The sequence below is a fragment of the Oryzias latipes genome, chromosome 22 (assembly GCF_053564925.1).
Source record: "Oryzias latipes strain Hd-rR chromosome 22, Olatipes_Hd-rR_3.1".
Lineage (NCBI taxonomy): Eukaryota > Metazoa > Chordata > Actinopteri > Beloniformes > Adrianichthyidae > Oryzias > Oryzias latipes.
In genome coordinates, this window is record NC_136258.1 from 3,457,703 (window position 1) to 3,479,428 (window position 21,726).

The following is a 21,726-nucleotide window of genomic DNA, read 5'->3' on the forward strand; positions in this document are numbered from 1 at the left end:
ATGTTCACTGACAGCAGCTCCTCTGTTGATGTGGAGGTAGTTTCCATGGCAACGATCCAGCCAGGCCCTGAACAGCTGATAGGAAAGTCTTCAGTCTGAATGAGGAGAGCTGACTTTACTCGACGGGGGAGGGGGGAGGGCACGTTGTGCACGCGCGTGCGTGCAGACAGTAGATGCCCAGGATGAGGCCAGCAGAAGGAGCGACATTCATTGGTTTCAGGCGCAAAAGCGGCGGGAGAGCCGGAACCCGCCGTGAAAAGGGTCAGTGTCCGCGCCGGGCCTGACCCAGCCCCTTCCTCCTCCCCCCTCAGCGAAAGCTGCACAGCTGGCAGCCGCGCGCGATGAGCTGGAGCTGGGGGTGGAACGGGGGGGTATCCACGCGCAGTGAGAGCTCTGTTTGATGGAAGACGCCAGTTAAAGCGGATCAGTGGACATTTCCTCCTTTTCTGTGAGAGGGGGGGCACTTTATAATTCTCGGATCATCGAAGTTTGGACCCCCCCCCCCATCCATCCATCCACTAAACCAGCTCCTTCAGGCATCAGAAGGTAAGACTTTAATTCTCCTACTGAACCGGAATCAGGACAAAAGTTACCTAACATTCCAGGTGAGGGGAGGGGCTTGATCTGGATCAAACAGGAGTAAGTATGAACACTACAAATCGGATTGTAATATTGATGAAGCAGGGGCAGAAAAACAGCCTTTGAGGCTTTGGTGTGGAAGATGGTGTGCAAACTAAATCCTGACTGAAGATAAATCAGATGAGAGAATTCATCATTAATCAAACAGAAAAGTCCAACTGTGAAGGAGGAGCCTCCCTTGAGCCTCTTCCAGGAGAGACCTTCTAAAAACACTGCATCTGTGTTGGTGGACACTATGACCTCTGCATTGACTCCTTTGTTGGAGGCTGAAACATCTGCTCCGCACAGCCATCAGGCTCCCAGTCCGGACAGAACCAGCTCTGCTGATCCTTTAGCGGATACAATGAGGGAAAAGCAGTTTCACAGGACATGAGGACCAGAACCCTGGATCCACATCTGCACCCGTTTCTAAAGTCACAGTGCCAACAGGTGTTTAGTTTGTCTGCTAAAATGTCTGAGGCGGCAATTCCGTAGTGTTTCTTTAAGGCAGAGGAGCAGTCACCCCAGATTCCTGCGACTGCTTGAAAGTGCAGACCTCTGGAAGTGATTTCTGCGAGAGAGCATGTGAGCAGGAAGGAATGTGAGCCCATGCTTCCCACCGCACGTGTGTGTGTGTGTGTGTGTGTGTGAGAGGGGGGCTTACTGAGATCCTGGTCCATCATGTCCAGGCTGACAGAGGGAGAAGTCTGAATTTGGGGTTCAGCTCTGTCTGGATAGTTGCCTCTGATCTGTTTCTGAAACCAGCAGGTCAGTCAGAGGTCTCCTGCCTTCATGCACGTTTCCTGTTGTCATCATTGGACAGTGCTTTACGTGGAACCACTCATCAGCAAGACAAAAAAGAATTTGTTTCTTTTTTTAAAGTACAGGACTTTAAAAGTTGGGTTTTATTGAGCAACAAGTCAAAGATAAACTTATACCAAAGTAGCAGAATAACTGAAATGATCTGCTCATCAGCCCAAACACACCAGCCCATCTGTGAAATATGCTGTCATGGTTTCTGTCACCATGGCTACAGTTAGGATCAATTACTAAAAATAAAGGATTTACTTCCAGCTCCAACAACATCAAGACATTTCAGTTGCCATTTTTTTGCGATTCGGATGTGGTCGGAGTAATTGTTTCTATGGTAACCACTCTCACAGTCAATGGTGACGTATTTATCTTCAATGATGATGTACATGATCCACGTTCCTTATAGGTAGATCAATTAAAAGGCCTATATCTTATATTTGTAAGTCTTTCGTAATAAATATATATCTATATATGATAAAATATCACCTTTGGTACACTAAAGAACATTTTTTTTCATGAAATATGAGTCATTTTCGCTGCTGGATAAGGAGCCAGCCTGCTCGGGCCTTTTGAACTTTATGATATTTTTCTTATTTGCGTACTTGTTTTTATCTTTATCCTTTTATTTTTTTTAATGCATGACAGCAAGCCAAACTCTGTCAGAGAGAGAACACATGCGGAGAACACATTTGGGACTTTAACTTTGAGTTTAATTATAAATACGTGCAGGCAACAACAAAATTCAGCCGTGGACGCACTTAAAATGCAGCAATGTGCCACCTTCTCTTCTCCTGCCCCTGAGCATGTGCAGGCTGGACGGGGCAGATGAGGGAGCTTGTGCAATGCTTTTTTTTTCTTTTGGGAGCTTGTGCAATGCGCTGCTGGGCCGTTGTGACATCACAACTGCTCATTCATTCAAACCGAGCGTCTTTGCAACAGTTTGTACTTATAAACACTCGTAGACACTGTTCAGAGAAATAAACCAACATTAAAAAGTGAACAGTTCAAATCTGAGGACCTAAAGGGATGTAAATACAGATAAAAACAGAATAATCACCTTTTTTAAAGAAAAAGTAGTTCTAAACATATGAGATGTCAGGGAATTGAATTATGAATGTATCTGGCTGTAAACGTTCTTTGGCGGTTAGACTCTGGAACACAGCTTGGCTCAGGATTGGGCTCAGAACATTAGGGGAAGATCCCACAGTCTTGATGATGGTTGTGGAACCAATGAGGCCTTCCAGGGGGCATAACAGAGGAGAGGAAGGCTAACGTAACGGATGGTGGAGAGAGAGACGGAGATTCAAAGAAAAATAAAAAAACAGACATTGACTGTCTGGAAAAATGGGCACAGAAACGTGTACATTTTTTTCAAAAAAAGGATCAAAATTTCTTTCCCAATCGAGATCGGTGGGTTATGCCGATTGTTGATCCGATCGTTGTTCATGTAAACGGTTCATTCCGATCGTGTGTCACTACTGCTCCGGTTTAACGTCATGCATGGTCGGTGCTTCTCCAGAGAAGACTTTGGAGCTCAAACAGGGCCGACCAGCTGCTCCGCGGACGCCCGGCGCGAAGCGCCGCCCTCGCCCAGCGGGCTCTTCGCCTCTCCCTTCAGTTACACCCCTCATGAGGGGGGTGCGGCTTCGTGCCCCGTGACGTCTGGACCCTGCGCAGTCCGGGCTCGGGTGCCGGTGGACTGAGTGAACAGTGTCTCTGAGCAGAGCAGCCGGACTTATAACTTAGTGTTTGAGGGAAGGGGAGGATGCTTTGTTATGTGTGCGTTTTGTTACGTGTGGGTAGAGTTCGGACTGCGATCCGTCCCGCCGCTCTGGGTTAGCGGCTGCCGGACTCAGGAGAACTGTGTGTCCGAGCAGAGCTTGGACTTCCAGCTCACACAGCGGCTTTGGGGCGGTGTGTGAGCTTTTCAACGCAGAAATGTCGCTCAGTCCTTAGAAACTGTTCAAACAATCACGTGGATTTGTGTTTCCAGTCGTGTCCCGACTAAATAAAGGCTGATTTTATTCCACATATTTACGTGCAGCCAGGATGCAGATTGCAGGGTTTCCATCATGGATTTATGTCCATCCAAGGCTAAAGTTGTTAGCGCGTGTTAGTTCTCTCCTAACCCTGGCTCCTTCCAGCTGCGTTATAGATAAAATGATGAGCGAACAGGCGCTTCATAATATTCACAACATTTATAAAAGTACGTTTAGAAGATCGTCTCAAATATTACAGAGCTGCTGCATAAATGTATATGGCAGCCCACTTTGTTTACAGTGGGACTCATTTCCTCTTCCGGTATTTTCAACACTACTGCGCATGCCCAAATGATTTATTCTGACTGAAAGTGAGACCATGTGAACGTTTGTTCTAATCGGAAAAAGTTTTTCTGATCCCATGTACACGGTTGGATTTTAATCCGACCATTGAGCCGATCAAGACATTTTGTGCATATAACCGCGGCTATTGTAACTGCGGCTATCCGTGTAGATCCCATTTCATCACCCAAATTGGGACAAGACCCATTCCTGACCTAGAAAAGAATCAAGCTGACTCAAGGATGGTTTTTTGATGTGTTGGACATCTGCTTGAACACCACTTATTTACATTTTTGAAGACAATTTGCACATGCAAAGACATGACAGTACTTTTGTCCTTCCCTGGAACAGCACGCATACATTGGTTTAGATATGTGATTGACTATTTACTACAGTCCTCACTGGACTGTAGTGAAAGCCAAGAAAGCAAAACTAGTAGGACTGAGCCCAACAGAGGATAAGGAGCCACAGACATCTTTGCCCAGCAGACTTGATTCCCATTCACACCTGTTCCACACCATCGAAGTACTACTTAGAAATAAACCCTGTTTAGTGCCCCAAGTAACAGGACATTAGCAAACATTCTGATTCTAGATCAATCTTTAAAGTCATCTGATGAACAGAAATCAAGATCTCATGGGGGATGCATGGTACAGAGTTAGAACAGTGGTAGAGCGGTTGAGCCCTGATTGGAATATCACAAGTTTGATTCCTGCCCATATGTCGAAGTGTCTTTGGGCAAGTCACTGAACCCCACCTTGCTCCTAGTGGTTATAGGTTGGCACCGGTGTTCGGCAGTGGATCAATGTGTAAATCTGTGTGTAAATGGGTGAATGGAAATGTGACTCTAAATCTTCTAAGAAGTTTTCAAAGCGTCATACAAGTATACTCCACGTGAATTTAGTAACACGGGCACCCTATGAGGTACAATAATATGGGACTTATTAGACATATGGATGGCTAATTGGACTTAGCTGGGCTCTGCTTCAAGTCCAGCTTAAACCCACTAAAGTCCAATAGACACTAAATATAGTATTCGTTGATTATTATGGTGCCATGTATTTTTTAGTTACATTTTAGGATCACCTCGATGTGTCCAAGCTTGGTATAGTAAAGCAATCAAGATGCAAATGCATATTATTGACTGTGTATGAGAGCTGGACTGAGCAAGTGTGACGTCTAAATTCTGGCTCCAAACAATAAAACCGGTCCCATATTAGAGCCATGTGATGGAAGTGCATAGTTAGTGGTCCGGGTCAACGTTTGGTGGCCATCACTCTTGCCAATCAGGAGTGTTGGAAGTCCACATCCCTACCACTTGAAAGCAGACTACATGAAATCTGTCATTTAAACGTTTCTAACGTACTTAAATAGAGGCATCTTGGTCAGTTTGTAACAAAATAATTGTACTACAGCAAGAATATTGTAAAAAAATAAGGATTGTCAAGAATGTTTATCCCCCGCCTGTGTCTCTTAATTGTATCTACCCCAACTTCACTTGATTGAAATCGTAGATTAGGAAGCACCAAATAGAGAAGCCACTGCAGAATATGCTCCCTAGTGATCACTCCATAAATTTGTATAAAGCTGGACTGAGGCAGGACTGACTATGACTTTTACAAATGGGGCTGCCAAGGAACCTACAGACAAACCCACACAGATCCCAGTGAAATGCTGGTATGGATGCTGGGTTTTAGTCCACTGGTCTTACCTACGACTGTGTCCCCCTGCTTGATTCCCACCATTAAGTGTTGGGCTGGGGGGGGCATAAACCTCCAATTTTTCCAGACTGCAACCCATTTTTCACCCAGGGAAGGGGTCACATGCAAAGAACAAATGTTCCCACCCAGGTGTGTGACAGACAAAGGGATTTCAACGTTAAGCGCTTTTGTCCGTTTTGTCTTTTTTGCCTCTGCAGGAAAACCATGGAGACATCAGAGCGCAGGAAGCAGCTGGCATTCAGCTTGCTCTTTGGGTTGTGGTTTCCTTGTTGTTTGGCTCAGACGACAACATCAAGCCCAGCCAGAGACACCTCCACACCATCCTCTCAGGCCAGGGTCAAGGTCAGACTGGCTGGTTACCCGCGTAAACACAACGAGGGGCGCGTTGAGCTCTTCTACAGAGGAGAGTGGGGAACCATCTGTGACGATGACTTCTCTTTGGCAAACGCCAACGTGCTCTGCCGCCAGCTGGGCTTCGTCTCTGCCACAGGATGGACCCACAGCGCCAAGTACGGAAAAGGCCAGGGTAAGGGATGCCACCGGAAACAGTCTGTGCCCTGTTTAAGGTGGAATTCACGCAGTTCCACCTTCTACCAGCTGGGAACCGACATCAAAATGGATCTGTTCTTTGAAAGTTTCTCACAGCAGGAGACTCATGCAGCATCATTCTGAGCTCACCATGAGTCACTCATAGAGGAATCGTCTGTCTTTAGCCATGATTTGAGCTTTGTCACATTGAGCTGTGAAGAAAAAAATTAAGATTGCTCTGGACCTTTGAAAATACTCTTGTAAGGTTTGTCTCTAAAATAAACAGACTCATAAACTACGTCAGAGCATCAGAGGGAAAAGCTGTACTCCAGTTTTTGGAGCCAATTCACTCCAAAAAAGCCCAAACAAATATCAGAGATGGTGTTTTTACTCTAATATTTAAACACAACTGCAGCTGGAAGACAATTAAGTTCAATTTATTTAAAAAATCCAATTAACAACAGAATTCATCCCAAACTGCTACACACAGAAGAAAATGTATAAAATGAACTCAAACTGATTAGTTTGAACTGCCCTAGAAGTGAGAAACAGATTACAGTGTTTCCCCATCAGTTTTGAGGTTATGTTCTAAAAATAACCTTTAGTAGATGAAATCCACAAAGTAGGATTATACAAGGAGTGATATAGCTAGAGACACTACACTATCCTGTTATCATTGTTCAGATACTTAAAGAGCGACTCCATATTGGACGTGTCAGTAAACAATTAGACATTGATTAGCAAATACATTAAAGTGACCATATAATGATGAATTTTGGTCCAATTTTAAAAGTAAAGTTGCTCCAATCATCACAAAAGTGAGACCCAGGCTGCACTTTTGATATTTGTCTACAAAGTGCAACTGATGAACAATATTTCAAACTTTTCTGTCATTATGTAGGAAACGCAATGCATTCCTGATGGATGGTTGTGATTATATTCAAATTTACAGACATACTAAGACTTACACAAAAGGTTAGACTCCTCTGAAAGTGTTTAAAAATGGGTCGGGCTTGGATCTGACATCGCTGCAAACTGCTAGCGCCCGTTGTTTATGGGCCGGTCCCCACAAATGCGCGGGTGGATTCCACCCAGCAGGACTCAGGCACCAACGTGACACCGGCAGGCAGTTTTCCAAACGCCACATGTCCCAGTCTGCCCGCCGAATGGGAATTCCCCCTTTGCTTGCCACTACTGAGGAAATCCTGGTTAGTGTCTTTTAATCTGCGTCGTAATCAGTTTACCAGCACGTCATCTGGTCTGATCTGAGGTTGAACACACACACAAATACTAGTGTAAAGTCTAAAGCTACCAATTACTTTGAATAGACTACAAGATCCGCCTAAACACTCACTATTCTGAGAGTAAACTCACTCAGATCTTCCTCAAATGTTTTCAAGGAGTTCCCCTTTATGAGTTGATGGTAATCATTTACTTGTGAAAAGTCATATTTTTGTCTTTCCAGCCCTGTTTGTACAATAATAGCACAGCAGTACACAGGTATCTCGACATGTCCAATATGGCGTTTACTTAGCGGATGCAACAAGCTAGTGTAGCACCTCTAGCCTATATATCTCATTGGGATTATAGATATTTTAAGGCTGTAAAAGTCCTCACTACAGCTCTAGCTTTCCTTGACCCATTTGGAAAATAGATGGATGGATGATACACACACACGTACACGCACACATTAATGTCTGCTTATCTGCAGGTAAAATCTGGCTGGACAATGTTCTTTGTAATGGAGGCGAAAAGAGCATTGACTCCTGCAAGTCCCGCGGGTGGGGCAACAGCGACTGCACTCACGATGAAGATGCTGGCATCATCTGCAAAGATGAGAGGATCCCCGGCTTTGTGGATTCCAATATTATCGATGTAAGTCACTAAAGTACATGGAACAGATTTCTGCAGGTTACCTTAAGGCAGTGCTTCTCAAATAGTGGGGGGCGCAATGCGATGCCAGGGGGGGCGCGCAGTAGAAGTGGTTTTAGGCACAGGTGCGCACATTTAACGGGGGGGGGGGGGGGGGGTGACAGCGGCTCAGTGCTTGGAAAACAATCTGCACCGCTATTGGTTTCCCATTATCTGTTATATGACAGAGTTTATAACAGCCTGAAACTGTGAACTGCTGTCCCTGGAGCTGCTCCTGTCTCCTGCCACATGCGTGTGTGAGAAAGAGAGGGGAGGGGTAGTGGGCTCAGGCTGCCGGGTGGAACGTGCACACGCTGAGCGCTGGCTAGATTGCTCAACGCCAGGATCACCACGTGCCTCTAGATTCCTCAGATCATGCTAATAATGTCATTCTGTATTAACTATTGTAGACATTTTGATGACGTGTCTTTATTTTCCATAAATGTATTCGTTGGATCTGCCTGTGGTTTAGTTGGTGTCAGTATTTGACATAAAGACAGCAGGTAATGCAGGAAAACAGCTGCACTTTATGACATCATAAATAAGTAATCCATCATGTAGAAAAAAAACAGCACAATGTTTTTAACCTATTTCTTCAGACTGAAAACGTTAAATATATTGGTGCTGTTACTGTTTCAGATCAATTTAGATTTAATATTATGTATTGATTGAATTATTTTTCTCAGGATCAAATGGTTCAGTTGGTCAAAATGTTTCTAGTTTAAATAAGGACTGACAGATTTTTTATTTCAGGCACTTTAAGCTTCTTTTCTGTTTTAGACTAGAACAGGGTTTCTGTGGCTAAATAAAGTTAATATTTGTTGAAAGTAGATTTTTTTTGCTTCTTTCTTTTGTTAATGTTAAAAAATACAATTTCAGGTATAGTATGACTGCGCGAGTGTGTGTGGGGTGGGGGTGGGGGGCGCAAAACATTTTCTTTTTCCTAGGGGGGGCCTGGCAAAAATGTATTGAGACGCACTGCCTTAAGGCCAGAGCTAGGTTCTCTTAAAAAAATGTAAAACCAATGTAGACAATGTTGTGATGGGGAGTTTGTGCACTAAGGGTTACTGGAACCGTTAAATATGAAGCCTTTGTCATATGCTCCCGGGAGGGGGGTTTGACCCGTACGGGTGCTCACTTGGCGACGCCTTCCCTGACGGCGCCTCTTATGCAGTCAATGATTGGGGACCAGAGCTTGTTGAAGAGCTCTGTTCAGCACTGTGAGAGGCAGCGCTGCCGCAACGGAGTGATGAGTTCTGGAAGACTTTTGAAAAAAGTATCGAATCATATCTGTTTAAAAAAGTAGAAAAATGTCACGTTTTTACTAGATATTAGTCACAATCAAAGCGGCTGATAGGAAAACTTTGATGGCCCAGCATTCTAGTAGCATTTAAACACATCATCGACACACAATTCTGGAGGCGTTGAAGGAGTCTCATAAGTCCTTGTGCACTTGTAACTTTGATCAGTGCGTACATGCGGTTTTGTGTGTGTGTGTATCAGGCAAATGGTGCATACTTTGTAAAGATTTGTATGAGTGGAAGACGTTATGAACTCGTAGTTAGTTTAAAGCTGCTATAATTTTAACATACGCTTGCATAAACTGTAAAACTATTTTACACTATTGCAACACACGCAGTTACCAGATACATAATGTATTGTATGAGTTACACACAATTCCAGTGAGACCTCTCCGCTTTCATACCCTTACACCACACTGCAGTCATTATTATGGTGCTAGCACTGGCTCCTTACGAATAGAGCACGTGTGCTGTACGCAAGGGGTGTGCAAGTCATTTCTAAGAGCTCGTAGGATGCCAATACAAAATATGCTATGATTGCCTAATTTCTAATAGTCAGGCTGCACCCAAGAAACTCTCACTCATCACACTAACAAAGCTAACAGGCTCCTTGCGCAGTGCAGAGGATTTGGGGGGTCAAAAAACAGAAAATCCGTACGACACGCCTGGGTTTCGACCTCTTCATGTTGTCTGTTTGTCACCCGCAGCATGGCTGTATAAAAAATGAATAAATGAGCATTTTTTCTCTATGGATTCATCGAGCGGTCCTTGACCTCGACATTTTGTGCGAGCCACCTGCATGGCCACTACAGATTTGGTGATTTTCCACCCGCAGACAGCCCGTGTCCACCCGTAAGGGCAGTTGTGACTTAAGGCTTTTGCTGTTGTAGATGTTGCTCCTCGGACCAGTATTACAGAAGTTCATCTGTTTGCGCGGGTGCGCTGTTGTGTGTTTTCTTACCTTTTTTATCTCCACAGCTTCTATCCTGCTTTGATTGAAGCTCTAGATCACATGTGTCAAACTCAAGGCCCGCCATGTCAAATGTGGCCCCCATGTCATTTTATGTGGCCCTCAAGAGCATAAAAGTTTTTAATTTCTTAAAATAAAAAATTAAAATTGGTGTGTATTTATTCATATCTAGGGGGGATCTGACTTGAAATATCGGATTGGGCAACTATAGATGAGGACTTAAACACTGTTCATATAACCTAACCTGACAGAATCAAATTTAAAAGGATTTATGTTAGAGCAGGGGTCGGGAACCTTTTTTGCCGAGAGAGCCATAAATGTCACATATTTTTAAATGTAATTTCGAAAGAGCCATACAAAAATGTAGTGTCCCTTTTCCACACTGAGGCACGGAGACGTAACCTCTTTTAAGGTTCTTTATTCTGGTGACTGCAGACCACAACAAACGCTATACAATTAATTCAGCAACTCCTGAATCTCTCCCGCTGAGACGAGAGCACTTCTCCCAACTTTATTCCCCTGCTCCCGCTCCAGCCCTCCCATTTCCCTTATTCGGCCCATAGCTGAACCCCATTGGTCCAAACTACCTAACAACAGGCTGAGCGACAGAACTGAGGGCCAATCAGATCTCTGCATGATGCGTTCATGAACTCCAGAACTTTTAACGCGGCCCAACAGCCATCCAACTCAGTCCGCGACAATATGTTTAAAACTAAATATACCAGTGAATGTGTGCATTTGATTTAATTTCAACATTTTTAAAGTACAATAAGTCTGTGGATTATTTTTAATAACATTGTTATGTTGTTGCTAATAAATGATGAGTATTTCTCGTGGTAGTTTTGCTGATGGTCTAGCCTGGTTTACGTGGAGTTTCTGCTTCATGCAGGCGTTGAGACTTTAAACGTGATCGTAGGTCTGAATGTTCTTTAGATGTGAGACAGACTGATCACATGCAGACGGGGAGCCAGACACACACTCACTCGCTGCAGTGAGTGACGGGCAGCGGGTTTTACGTATTTACATTCCCTGCGCGATTCACCTGCTGCCTGTCCACACAACACCTCAGCCCCACCCTCTGCTTTCTTCCTCACACATCCCGTCCCCGCATCTACGCGCTCTTTCTCAGAGACGGGAGCGCGCAGTTTTAGGCACGTCAATTCACAGGTTTCCAGGTGGTACAAACTCTGTGAAATAATAGATAATAGTAAACTGATAATGCTGGCGCTGATTTTTCTCTACATACACCTATACTACTCCGCGCCTCTGACATCGCATCGCGCCCGAGAAGGACTGGTCTAATGAAAAAAAAAGTATAATAAAAAAGATTTGTCTGCGAGCCACATGTGACCATCAAAAGAGCCATATATGGCTCGCGAGCCATAGGTTCCCGACCCCTGTGTTAGAGGAACACGATGCATATGTTTTCTATGCAACTGTAATTGTCACTTTAAAAGGTTATTGTAAATAAATAATGAGTTATTTAACATTAAGGAGTAGTTACATTTATTTTCATTACATTTAGTTACATGTATAAGTTATATCTGGCCCTTTGAGGACAGACACTATGCTGATGTGGCCCTCAGTGAAAATGAGTTGGACACCCCTGCTCTAGATGCTAATTATAGTTCAATGAAGAACATTAAACATGGATAAAGCAAGTCAGTAAGATCAGATCTGAAATCTGGGCATCTCTTTTCTGTATACAAGCAGATAATAACTCCTGGGAAATGTTTGATAAATGTGCAGAGAAGTTCATCAAATCCAAATGCTACTGTTTGCCAACCCGTCCTGCAGGCACAGGTGGATGAGTTTAAAGTGGAGGAGGTACGACTCTGGCCAGTGGTTGCCACAGCCCGCAAGAAGATGCCCATTACTGAGGGCGTGGTGGAGGTGAAGCACAGGAATGGCTGGGCTCATGTCTGCGACCTGGGCTGGACCGTCCAAAACACCAGAGTCATCTGCGGCATGCTTGGGTTCCCACATGAGCGGAAGGTCAACAAAAACTTTTACAAGTGAGTTTCTGACCCAAGTTTGATCTTCAGACATAAAATCATTGAAAAAAACACGAGGTGAAAGCCGATTAAGTTATCCCGAAGGACATTTGGTTTATGAAAACATCCTTCTGAGACAGAAGAATGATGATGCTAGCGAGGGTGATGGTGGTTTTTCATTGATTCTTTATGGGTTTGGTTAATTGGAAACCTTGCCAGGTGCTTGACCTCAAACAACACAAGCTAAGTGGAAAACAAAGAGCTTGAGGACTCAGGTGAACTTCTTAGAACAGCTGGGAATGGCCACACCAGTTGGAACAGCAGTCTATTGAGGGGACACTGGACAGAGGTGAATCCAACGAGCATGAGGTTGACGTCCAAACGAGAAGCTGGTGGTATAAAGAGGTGGAACTTAGGTCTGAACCGGAGGGCAGAATCAATGTCCAAATCCAGGTCCAATAAATATGGTAAGGGTTGTAACAAACATTCAACCAAACCAAGTTTCAGAACCGAGACGACTTGAAAACCAGAACCGGGTGGTGAGGAGGAGCAGTGAAAGCTCAGTAAAGCAAGCATTATAAAGACATGCTCCAGGAGCTGACAGCATTTAGTGGGGGACATCATCCAGTCTTATGTAATTGAAACACCTATACCAATGGTTAACCACTGTGCTAATTAGTATGCCACTGTTAGTGCTCCCACCTCACAGGGGGGAAGGCGCTGGTTCAAATCTCTGCTGGGTTCTTTCTGTGTGGAGTCTACATGTTCTCCTCATGGATGTGTGGGTTTTTCCAGGCACTCCATTTTCCTCCCACAGTCCAAAAACATGCTTCACAGGTTAAATAATGCATTGAAGTGGTCCTTAGGTATGACTCTGAGTGTGATTGATGACCTGTTCAGGGTGTACTCCGCCATGAGCCAATAGTACAGCACAAGTTTATTAGAAATTCACCTCTGAGCTGTGGGCAGGAGTGTTGGCATTGAGCAATACCACTCCCCCTTTCCCATTACCTGTTTACACATTCTCCAACTAGCTTACAGCCCCTCACAACCCCAATTTAACATTAGCCATGCAACAAAAAGAAGAGCAATATCGGAGCGATCCAGCAGTACAGTTAAGAGCAAGATGTGCGCTCAGACGAGGAAAACAAAGACGGGCACGGATCTTTTTGTCTGTAAGTTTGATGCATCAGAATGGAGCAGAGCATAGTTTCTGCATCACAAATACGATCTTTTTCCAACTACATTTCTTGCGTCTGCTTCTGATTCACGATTTAAATAAAAAAATATTCAGAAATGCTGTTTTAAGCTTAATGTTCTTTATTTTTGTCCTCTAGCATGTGAGAAAGTTGCAAGAACATGTTACAAACACCAAAAACACAATTTCCATCATAGTGGATCTTTAAAGCTTAGTGTTAAAATTGTATCTACATGTTCAGAAGTTTTGAGGATGAAGTATTTCATTCCACGGTGCTGCCCTCTCAAAAGTAACTTCAACACAGATGGACGCATGACTTGTGGGGAAGCATTGCCTATGTTAGCTTCAGCTGATTATCAGCAGCTGTAAATATCAGCAGCTGTAAATAATTACTCATTTTTAATACCTTTCCATTTTTACTCTTCTGCCTTTGTGCTTTAACTGACGCTGATAGAACTTCCAAGAAGATAATAAACAACTGTGGGCTTGTGCGGATGTTAGCCTTTGTTCAGTCTGGAAAAGGAATGTTTCATGGGTTATGATGGAAATGTTCCTGCCAACAGTTAGATTTACACAACAGCATTCACTAACGGGATGGGAACAAGCGAGGCGTGCACGAGTGAGGCGTACACGGCTGCGGCTCCATGCCTGCTCCGTGGCCCTTTTCTTCTGTCTGGAGCGTTTGCTCGAGCAAAGCATTTTTCTCCCGTTCTTTAACAAGTCAGCTGCAGTTTTTTCTGCTGCAGAGGGTTTCAGCAGCACTGGGGGGGGGGGGGGGGGGGGGGGGTCCTCTCAGGCATGTGTGAGGCTCCAGGAATGACCTGGATGGGTCTGGATGGTTCTGTGAAACGGGGGGAATTTCAGAACTGTGCTGCGATGTTTGCTCCTGTCTATGTGACGGATCTCACTGTTGCAGACTGATGAAGGGGCCAGCAGCGGAGACGGTCTCTGGTCCAAAGAGGTTCACCTCAGCCCACGGAAGGTACCCGGGTAATGGGACAACCCACTGCTGCTGTTGTCACAGTGGGTTTCCTGAGGCTGAAGTTCCTGCTGTGGCTGGATGAACCCCTCCCTTTAGGTTTTCCTCTGTTCTTTTAGCTTTTTTACCTTCATGACACTGACTGAAACGCAGCCTGAAGGACTATTTACATTTTCCTTTGATCATTAATGATCATTACATTGGACAATGCTTGACTCCCATGTCCTTCTTTACATTAACCCTTGTGCTATCCTATGACCCCCCCCTTACATTGACGTGTTCTCCCTACCATGACAAAGGTGGATAAAGGTGGAAAGATTTCATGTAATCCATGGACACCAGTGAAGATCACAAATCATTGAAGAAAAAAGGTTCAGAGCTCTGTCTGGTGGGTCTAGATGAGCCGACTCCCAATGTTAAAGTGCCTAGGATAGGGTTATAGCCCCACTTCGATCGTATTTTGATCTATTGTTAAAGTCTTACCAGTGCTCGTTTGCTTATGATTATTCAATCAAAAATAGCCAAATAAAAACCCAATGTTGTTTCCTGGGACATAATTTTTGCAGAGCGGCAGTAGTTCATCAGAAATTCTCTTCTGAGTTGTGGGCGGGACATTAAACTCTGTACCGTAATTATGCACTTTCCTGCTAGCTTACAGCCCTTCACTCCCCCAACCTAACATTAGCAATGCAACAAAATGGCAAGCAACTTCGGAGCTATCCAGACGTACAGTTTTGATTCAGATGCCAGCTCAGACGAGGAAAACAACGACTTACATGGAGCTAATCGTGACATGCTCGCTACTTTTATTAAACATCAAATATGATGTCACCCCGCCTGCTGAATTTAAATTCTCATTAATATGAACCTTTTACGAATACTTAATTATGAATCCACTTATGATGCAAACTTGGATGATTTATAAAAGATAAATATACATACATTTTTTCAAATGAAAAATTGTGCAATGCATTGTGGTCTGTATTCGCCCATTCAGTGAACATTGACCATTGACTGTATGTGAGAGAAATGGATGGAGTGAGTGTGACATCACCCATGGAAAATGGCTCACAACCAATCGTCATTTTTTCACGAAACGAACGTCACCATGTTGAGACCAGACAACAGATGGTAGGCAGTGATTGGTCTGAGTCAGTCTGAATCTGTCAATCAAATGTTTTGAACATTCCATGTGAGACCACGTCCTTTATTGAAGCATCTGATTGGTTGATTTAAAAACTTAATAACTTGCAATACAGAAAATTTATCTTGAAAAGAAGAAGAAGAAGAAGATTAATAATGACATTTTTTTTTAAAAGGCATCAGAGCTGTGAAGAAACTGGATTCTCTAGAAAGGACTGTGTTAAATATTAGTTCGTACCCCGTCAGTTTCTTGCACACAGAAATTAAATGAATAATGACTCAGAGACAGTAACTTAGCTTTTGTAGATGTACTCCGTACAAAGAGCACAAATTTGAAGGCAGGGTTACAGACAGATGAACAGAGTTGTTGCATCAGAGTCCGAACAAAGGAACTCAGAAATAGGCTTGGTATATATACCTTGCATTTGCATATTCAGAACCTCATCCGATGGGTCATGGTGTGAAAAACACACCCACAGACTGTTGCAGGCTAGATGTTCGAAGGTCAGAGAACCTAAAGTGTCAGATCTCTCTGAGGCTACCACAGACATTTGCCAGAGCGCATACAGCAGAACACACAAAGATGAACGGGGAGGATGCTGAAGGAATGTTACAAGACAATAGTCTTGGTTGTGCTCTGTAATATAATTTTGAGATGATAATACATAGTGAATCAAGTTTAAACCATCAGTGTAAAAAAAAGTAAAAGTTAGTGTAAAAGGGAGTTTCTAACTATTCTGTTTCTAATCACTCCTAACAATAATAGCTGTTTATTTCTCTATAGAAATCTATGGGATTTTGGCTTCTTAGTACCAGTTTGTACTTCCTGTTTGAAATGCCAGGGGGGAGGGGTCACCCAGTCCAGTTCACTCATACAGTCGATGCTCAATGCTTCAATCCAACCTTGTGTACTGAGAGTCAAGCATGGACCAATTGGGTTTGCTTTCCACTTGTACAGAAGACCCCTACCACCCCCACCAGGATGTTGAGCTGGCACAGCCTACAATCAGCATGGTGTTCAGCATGATTATTGAACTGTGCTGTAGCTCATTCTTCGATCCCTAAGTGCCTCTCATTTACCCCCCTCTGCACATTTTTGAGGCAAAAATGTGAACGATTACAGAAACCGCTAATAGACGAACAAACGTCTAATTACATCTTCCCTTTTTAAAATAACAGCAAAATTTAACATAAACAACAAATGCTGAGATGAACATGATGCCTTTGTAAAGTGGGGAGGGTCCACTTCGCCCCATGAGGGCCACTGTCCCGCAGGTACAGTACACCTGTCCTTCCTGCTGCTTCTCTTTGGACCAGGTGTGTCCAGCCAATCATAGGCTGAGAGGACAAGTGCCCTCCAGATCTCCGCTGCATTAAATGGTGCCAGCTCGAATGGTCTTTACATGACCTTTGTCACCACATTTCAACCGCTTTCTGCTGTGCTCTCTCCCCAACTCTGAAGACTAACCTGTATTTACCTTGCAGGCAGAGATCTAAAGCTAAAGCTAATTCTGTGCAGAGTCGTCCTGGACAAAGGTAATCTGGGAGGGCTTTTGAAGCTGCATGGATGAGTGCCACATTCACACAAACATAGCCATCAGTTTAAGATTTTGGAGCCACGTACACATACATCTGCCCCGCACATGTGTAGAATGACTGCTATCACATGTCGCTTCCTGTCTGGAAAAACCAGTCCAGCGAACGGTTCCCCTAATCATCACCACGCAATTCTTTGCTTTGTTTTCATTATGTGGGTGTCAATCAAATGTTTCTCAAAGATATCATAAGACAATATGAGGAATGATTTTAACCAGACACATCCTCCAGGGATAAATGTTGGCTTAGACAAGAAAAAAAAGACTTGGTCCAGACTTAAGCCAAAACCTTTATCTAGGCCATTCCAAGGTGAACCTGCTGCTCGGATCTTTATTCTGCCAACATTTTTGTGAATTGATGGAACACATTGAGCCCCTCCATCATCACACGTCATCTCCTTCGTTCACCTCTCACTCTTTTTGGAAGTATGGAAGTCTCTCTGTTATCTGACCTGATCTGAGTCTTCACCTTTATGCCTTATCTGCTTCTCTAAATACTTCCTGGACGTCGTTTTTTTAGGTTGTTTGCTCCTGAAAGGTTCTCAGCAGTTTTCTTTATTGGTAGCTGATGGCTCTGAAATGCAGATAAAGAGTTTTTTTGTTTAGACCCTTCGGATATTTCAGTTTGTCAGGGAGAAGCTTTTCAAATGCTTGGAGAATGTAAAATTGTGTAAGAAGTGGAGGGTCAGAAAAGGAAATGTAGGTCTATTACTAGAAATAGTCTATAGTCTTATTTTTTAAACAGTGTACCAATACCTTGTTATTAATATTCACACCACATGTAGGTGAAATAATGTGTGACTTTCAGAGAGAGTTGGCTCTTTGATCAATGACTGTTACATTTGTTCAGTACTTCACACCACACTCATCCTTCCATCCATCAGTTGATCCGTCCATCATCACTCATCACTCCATTTATCCATTCACCCTTTCATCCATCCATCCATCCATACCTACACCTACTAATTTATTCCATCATGAATCCAACAGGTCCTACTTAAATCCATCTATCCCCTTCATTCATTCATTTCTCAAACCTTTCATTTGACCATCCATCCACCCCTATGAACAACAATGTTTACATCAATTAATCTATTCCTTATTATTCCAATAAGAACTATATTCATCCATTTAATCATCTGTTGGATCATCCATACATACATCCATCAATCTATTCATACATCCAGTCATCCATCCATTGACTTATCCGTTTATGTGTACATTATTCAATATATCCCTTCAACAACCCATTCATCTCCCATCCATTTATTCTTCCACCAATCCATCCATAAATATAAAAATACAGACATTACACATATACATATCCATTGTTCCTCCACCCCTACAGCAATCAATCTATCCCTACAACAATGATCCATTTCCAAATCTACACCTTTCCATTTATGTATCCATCCATCCATTCATCTATCATTCATCCGCTTATCCAAACAGTGTTCCCCCGGTTATTCGTGTTTCAAAATTCACAGTTTCACGTATCCGCAGATTTTTCTGACATGTGACCCGTCCGGTTCATCACAAAAACACAGCTCAAGACGCTTGTATGAGACTTTTGCGTCCGAAGGAGATGCTGCAGGGGAAGAGGGGAGCGGAGATGAAGAGCATCGGCCCGTCGGCTTCCTTGCTGCCTGCTAAGGAATATTTCACAGCTATTTCCAGCAGTTCCTGAATCGCTACCAACCAAAGTTTGTGCCCCTGCACGGTGAAATGGCATCAGCTGACTCAGAAGTGGCTGGAAAAAATTCTGAAATGTTGAGGAAGATAATCGCAGAAAATAATTATCCGGATGAATGAATGATGGATAAAACAGGCCTCTTCTGGAAGATGTTGACCTCTCGCACTTAACTAACGAAGTGACAGTGACGGTTGGCTTTGTCTTCATATTCAAGGGTGTCTCTGGTCCCTAACCTGCGTGAATATAGGGGGAATACTTTATGTCTATCATTTGTCAAACTATTCCTCCACCAATCCTTCATTTGCTACATACATTCATTCATTTATTCATCCATCTGTTTATCTATTCTATCAATATATCCATCATTCTTCTACCCTTTAATTCCTTCATCCACACAAACAAACCACAAACATCTGTCTTCCAATCATCACTCCATTTCTTGATCAATTCATCAAAGCATTTATCCATTCAGGTCTACATCAGTTTATCCATCCCTTCATCCATTGATCATTCCATCCGTCTACCCCCAGGCTGTACTTGGAGCGTCAGAAGAACCAAATCCTCGTCCACTCTGTGTCTTGTACTGGCACAGAGGTCCACCTGGCCGCCTGCCCCCTGGAGTATTCCAAACCCAACAGCACATCCTTCTGCTTAGGGGGCATGCCGGCTGTGGTCAGCTGCATGCCGGGGCCGCTGTTTCTGCAAAACAGCAGCATAAAAAAGAAAGTTAAAGTTTCGGTAAAATAACAGACTTCCAGCAGATGTTTTTCAACAGATGAGTGTTTCAAGTCATTGTTCCTGACGGTCTGAATGTTTTTAGACCAACGTTAGGCTGAAGGGAGGATCCAAGGTGGGGGAAGGCCGAGTGGAAGTGCTGAAAGACCGTGACTGGGGTACCGTGTGTGACGACCGTTGGAACCTGCAGTCGGCCAGCGTGGTCTGCAGGGAACTGGGCTTTGGCACCGCCAAGGAGGCTCTGACGGGGGCCCGCATTGGACAGGGTGAGCTGTGACACCAGATCAGATATGCTTGTTCCATTTCTTTCTTTGTCCAAATCACTGTTTCAACAAATCACAAAAAAGCTTGTGGTTCTGTAGACAGGGTTTGTCTGTCGTACTTCTTGGCGCTGATTTCTTCACCTTTTGGCAACCTGTTTATTTCCATTTTCAGTGAAAGTACATTTGCTAAAGAAAAACATTTTTTAAATCATTTTTGCAGTTAACTTACCTACCCAGAAGTAAGACGACTTGATCTCTGAGGCTCTGGGGTTGTTTTTGTAAGGAATTAACATTATAATACACTAAAGTAAAATATGTCCAACACAAGAGGCTGTCAGCTCTCATCTGCCTGCCCAGCTGTTGGACAGGACAAGTAAAAAATAAATAAATAAATAAACATTATAATACACTTAAAAGTTGAAAAAATGTGATGGTGGTGTGCTCGTCAATGCTCTAAGAATTGACCCACTTGACTAATTTGGATGTGACCTGTTGGATGGAGAACTTCCAGCCTTAGTGGCATGTGCCAATACGGGGGGGTTGGCCCATAGGGGTGCTGCTGGTTTAGATTGAGGGTCATAGAGAGGAGTGCCGCCATCCTAATCGGTGTTCAGGTGTTTCTTACAGCTTCCTTAAGGCTCTTAAGGCCACCTAAAAACATATGTAGGAAAATGGAATTCATTGTTGTGAATCAGGAAGTATTTTTAAGGATAATGTAGGTTAGCTACTGCCGTTTCATGCCGGCACTAACGTAGCTAGACTGCAGAACTAGAAGTAACAAAGTTTGCTTTAGCCTGAAGTGTGTGAAGAGGCAGTTAAATATTAGTAGCCTCAAAAGAGGTCGGTACAAACCTGTTCCATCTTGACCTGATCTAGTCAGAGGATTCTTTCAAACATTTGTTCTGTAAAGACGTGAAGCTGAGCTGCACCTCTGTTCAGGAATCGGTCCCATCCACATGAACGAGGTGAAATGCGTGGGTCATGAGCGCTCCATCTGGATGTGCCCCTACAAGAACATCACGGCCGAGGACTGCCAGCACACGGAGGACGCTGCTGTTCGCTGCAACGTGCCCTACATGGGCTTGGAGAACTCGGTCAGATCTGCCACGCCTCTGTTTGTGTTTGTGCTTCTTCTGCATTCGTTTACGGGTGAAAACCCTTCTTCGTGTCAGATCTGAAGACAGGAAGATGGAGAGATGATTTTCAACGGAGAAGCTTCTTTTTAGAATCCTATTCCTCCTATTTTTATGACTTTGCTTCTGTGGCTTTTTGCTTGCATGGACTCATGGATCAGGCTTCAGACTCTGTCCCTCTGTCTGTCCTCCTGGGCCTGACCCATGAGGAGTCTGACCCCCTCCTTCATGGTGGCTTTTTCCTGTGAAACTCCAGCCTCAGCTCAGCTGGAGTTTCCCTCTGCTCTGCCGCCTAACCTACTGCTCTCACACAGATCCGAATAACCGGAGGGCGGACCCACTATGAGGGCCGAGTGGAACTACTGATCCCGGACTCTAACGGGACTCAGAGGTGGGGTCTGATCTGTGGTGAGACCTGGACCACCAAGGAGGCCACGGTGGCCTGCAGACAGCTGGGCCTGGGTTACGCTAACCAGGGCTTGCAAGTAGGTCACTGACCCGACCGAGCAACCACCCGCGCAACAGAACGCGCTGATGTTTCTCTCTTTTATTTAATTGTAACGTGCTGCTGGCTCCGCCCCATCACAGCTGGTCTCTGGATGTTGCCTAGACTCTGGACTTCTTGTCTTTTTCTGATGGCAGCAGCTCCAAGTTCTGCTTCCTTGTTCAGACAGACCGCCCTGCCATACTTTGAAGATTTCTCTGTAAATCTCTCAAAGCTGTGAGGGTGAAAGCAACTGAACACGAGTCCCTTCATGACAGAAAATGATCATTTCCACATGCAGGAAACATTTCCTGTTCACGCTTTTC

The 21,726-nt window shown here is 43.9% G+C and overlaps 1 protein-coding gene across 4 annotated transcripts in view; it reads left to right on the forward strand.

Moving 5' to 3' along the window:
* Nucleotides 1–169: 169 nt before the first annotated feature.
* loxl3b (lysyl oxidase-like 3b) overlaps nt 170–21,726 on the forward strand; it is a 29,429-nt gene continuing 7,872 nt past the window's right edge. Inside the window, exons 1-10 of one of the 4 annotated variants that reach the window (XM_011490790.4) lie at nt 170–546; nt 5,671–5,999; nt 7,713–7,876; nt 11,981–12,198; nt 14,292–14,357; nt 16,983–17,033; nt 19,316–19,523; nt 19,606–19,786; nt 20,723–20,877; nt 21,231–21,401. In XM_011490790.4, the coding sequence (XP_011489092.1) occupies nt 5,678–5,999; nt 7,713–7,876; nt 11,981–12,198; nt 14,292–14,357; nt 16,983–17,033; nt 19,316–19,523; nt 19,606–19,786; nt 20,723–20,877; nt 21,231–21,401 (1,536 nt within the window). In that variant the 5' untranslated portion in view covers nt 170–546; nt 5,671–5,677. The remainder of the gene's footprint in view (nt 547–5,670; nt 6,000–7,712; nt 7,877–11,980; nt 12,199–14,291; nt 14,358–16,982; nt 17,034–19,315; nt 19,524–19,605; nt 19,787–20,722; nt 20,878–21,230; nt 21,402–21,726) is intronic. The other 3 variants (XM_011490791.4, XM_011490792.4, XM_011490793.4) reach the window with 3 other exon arrangements.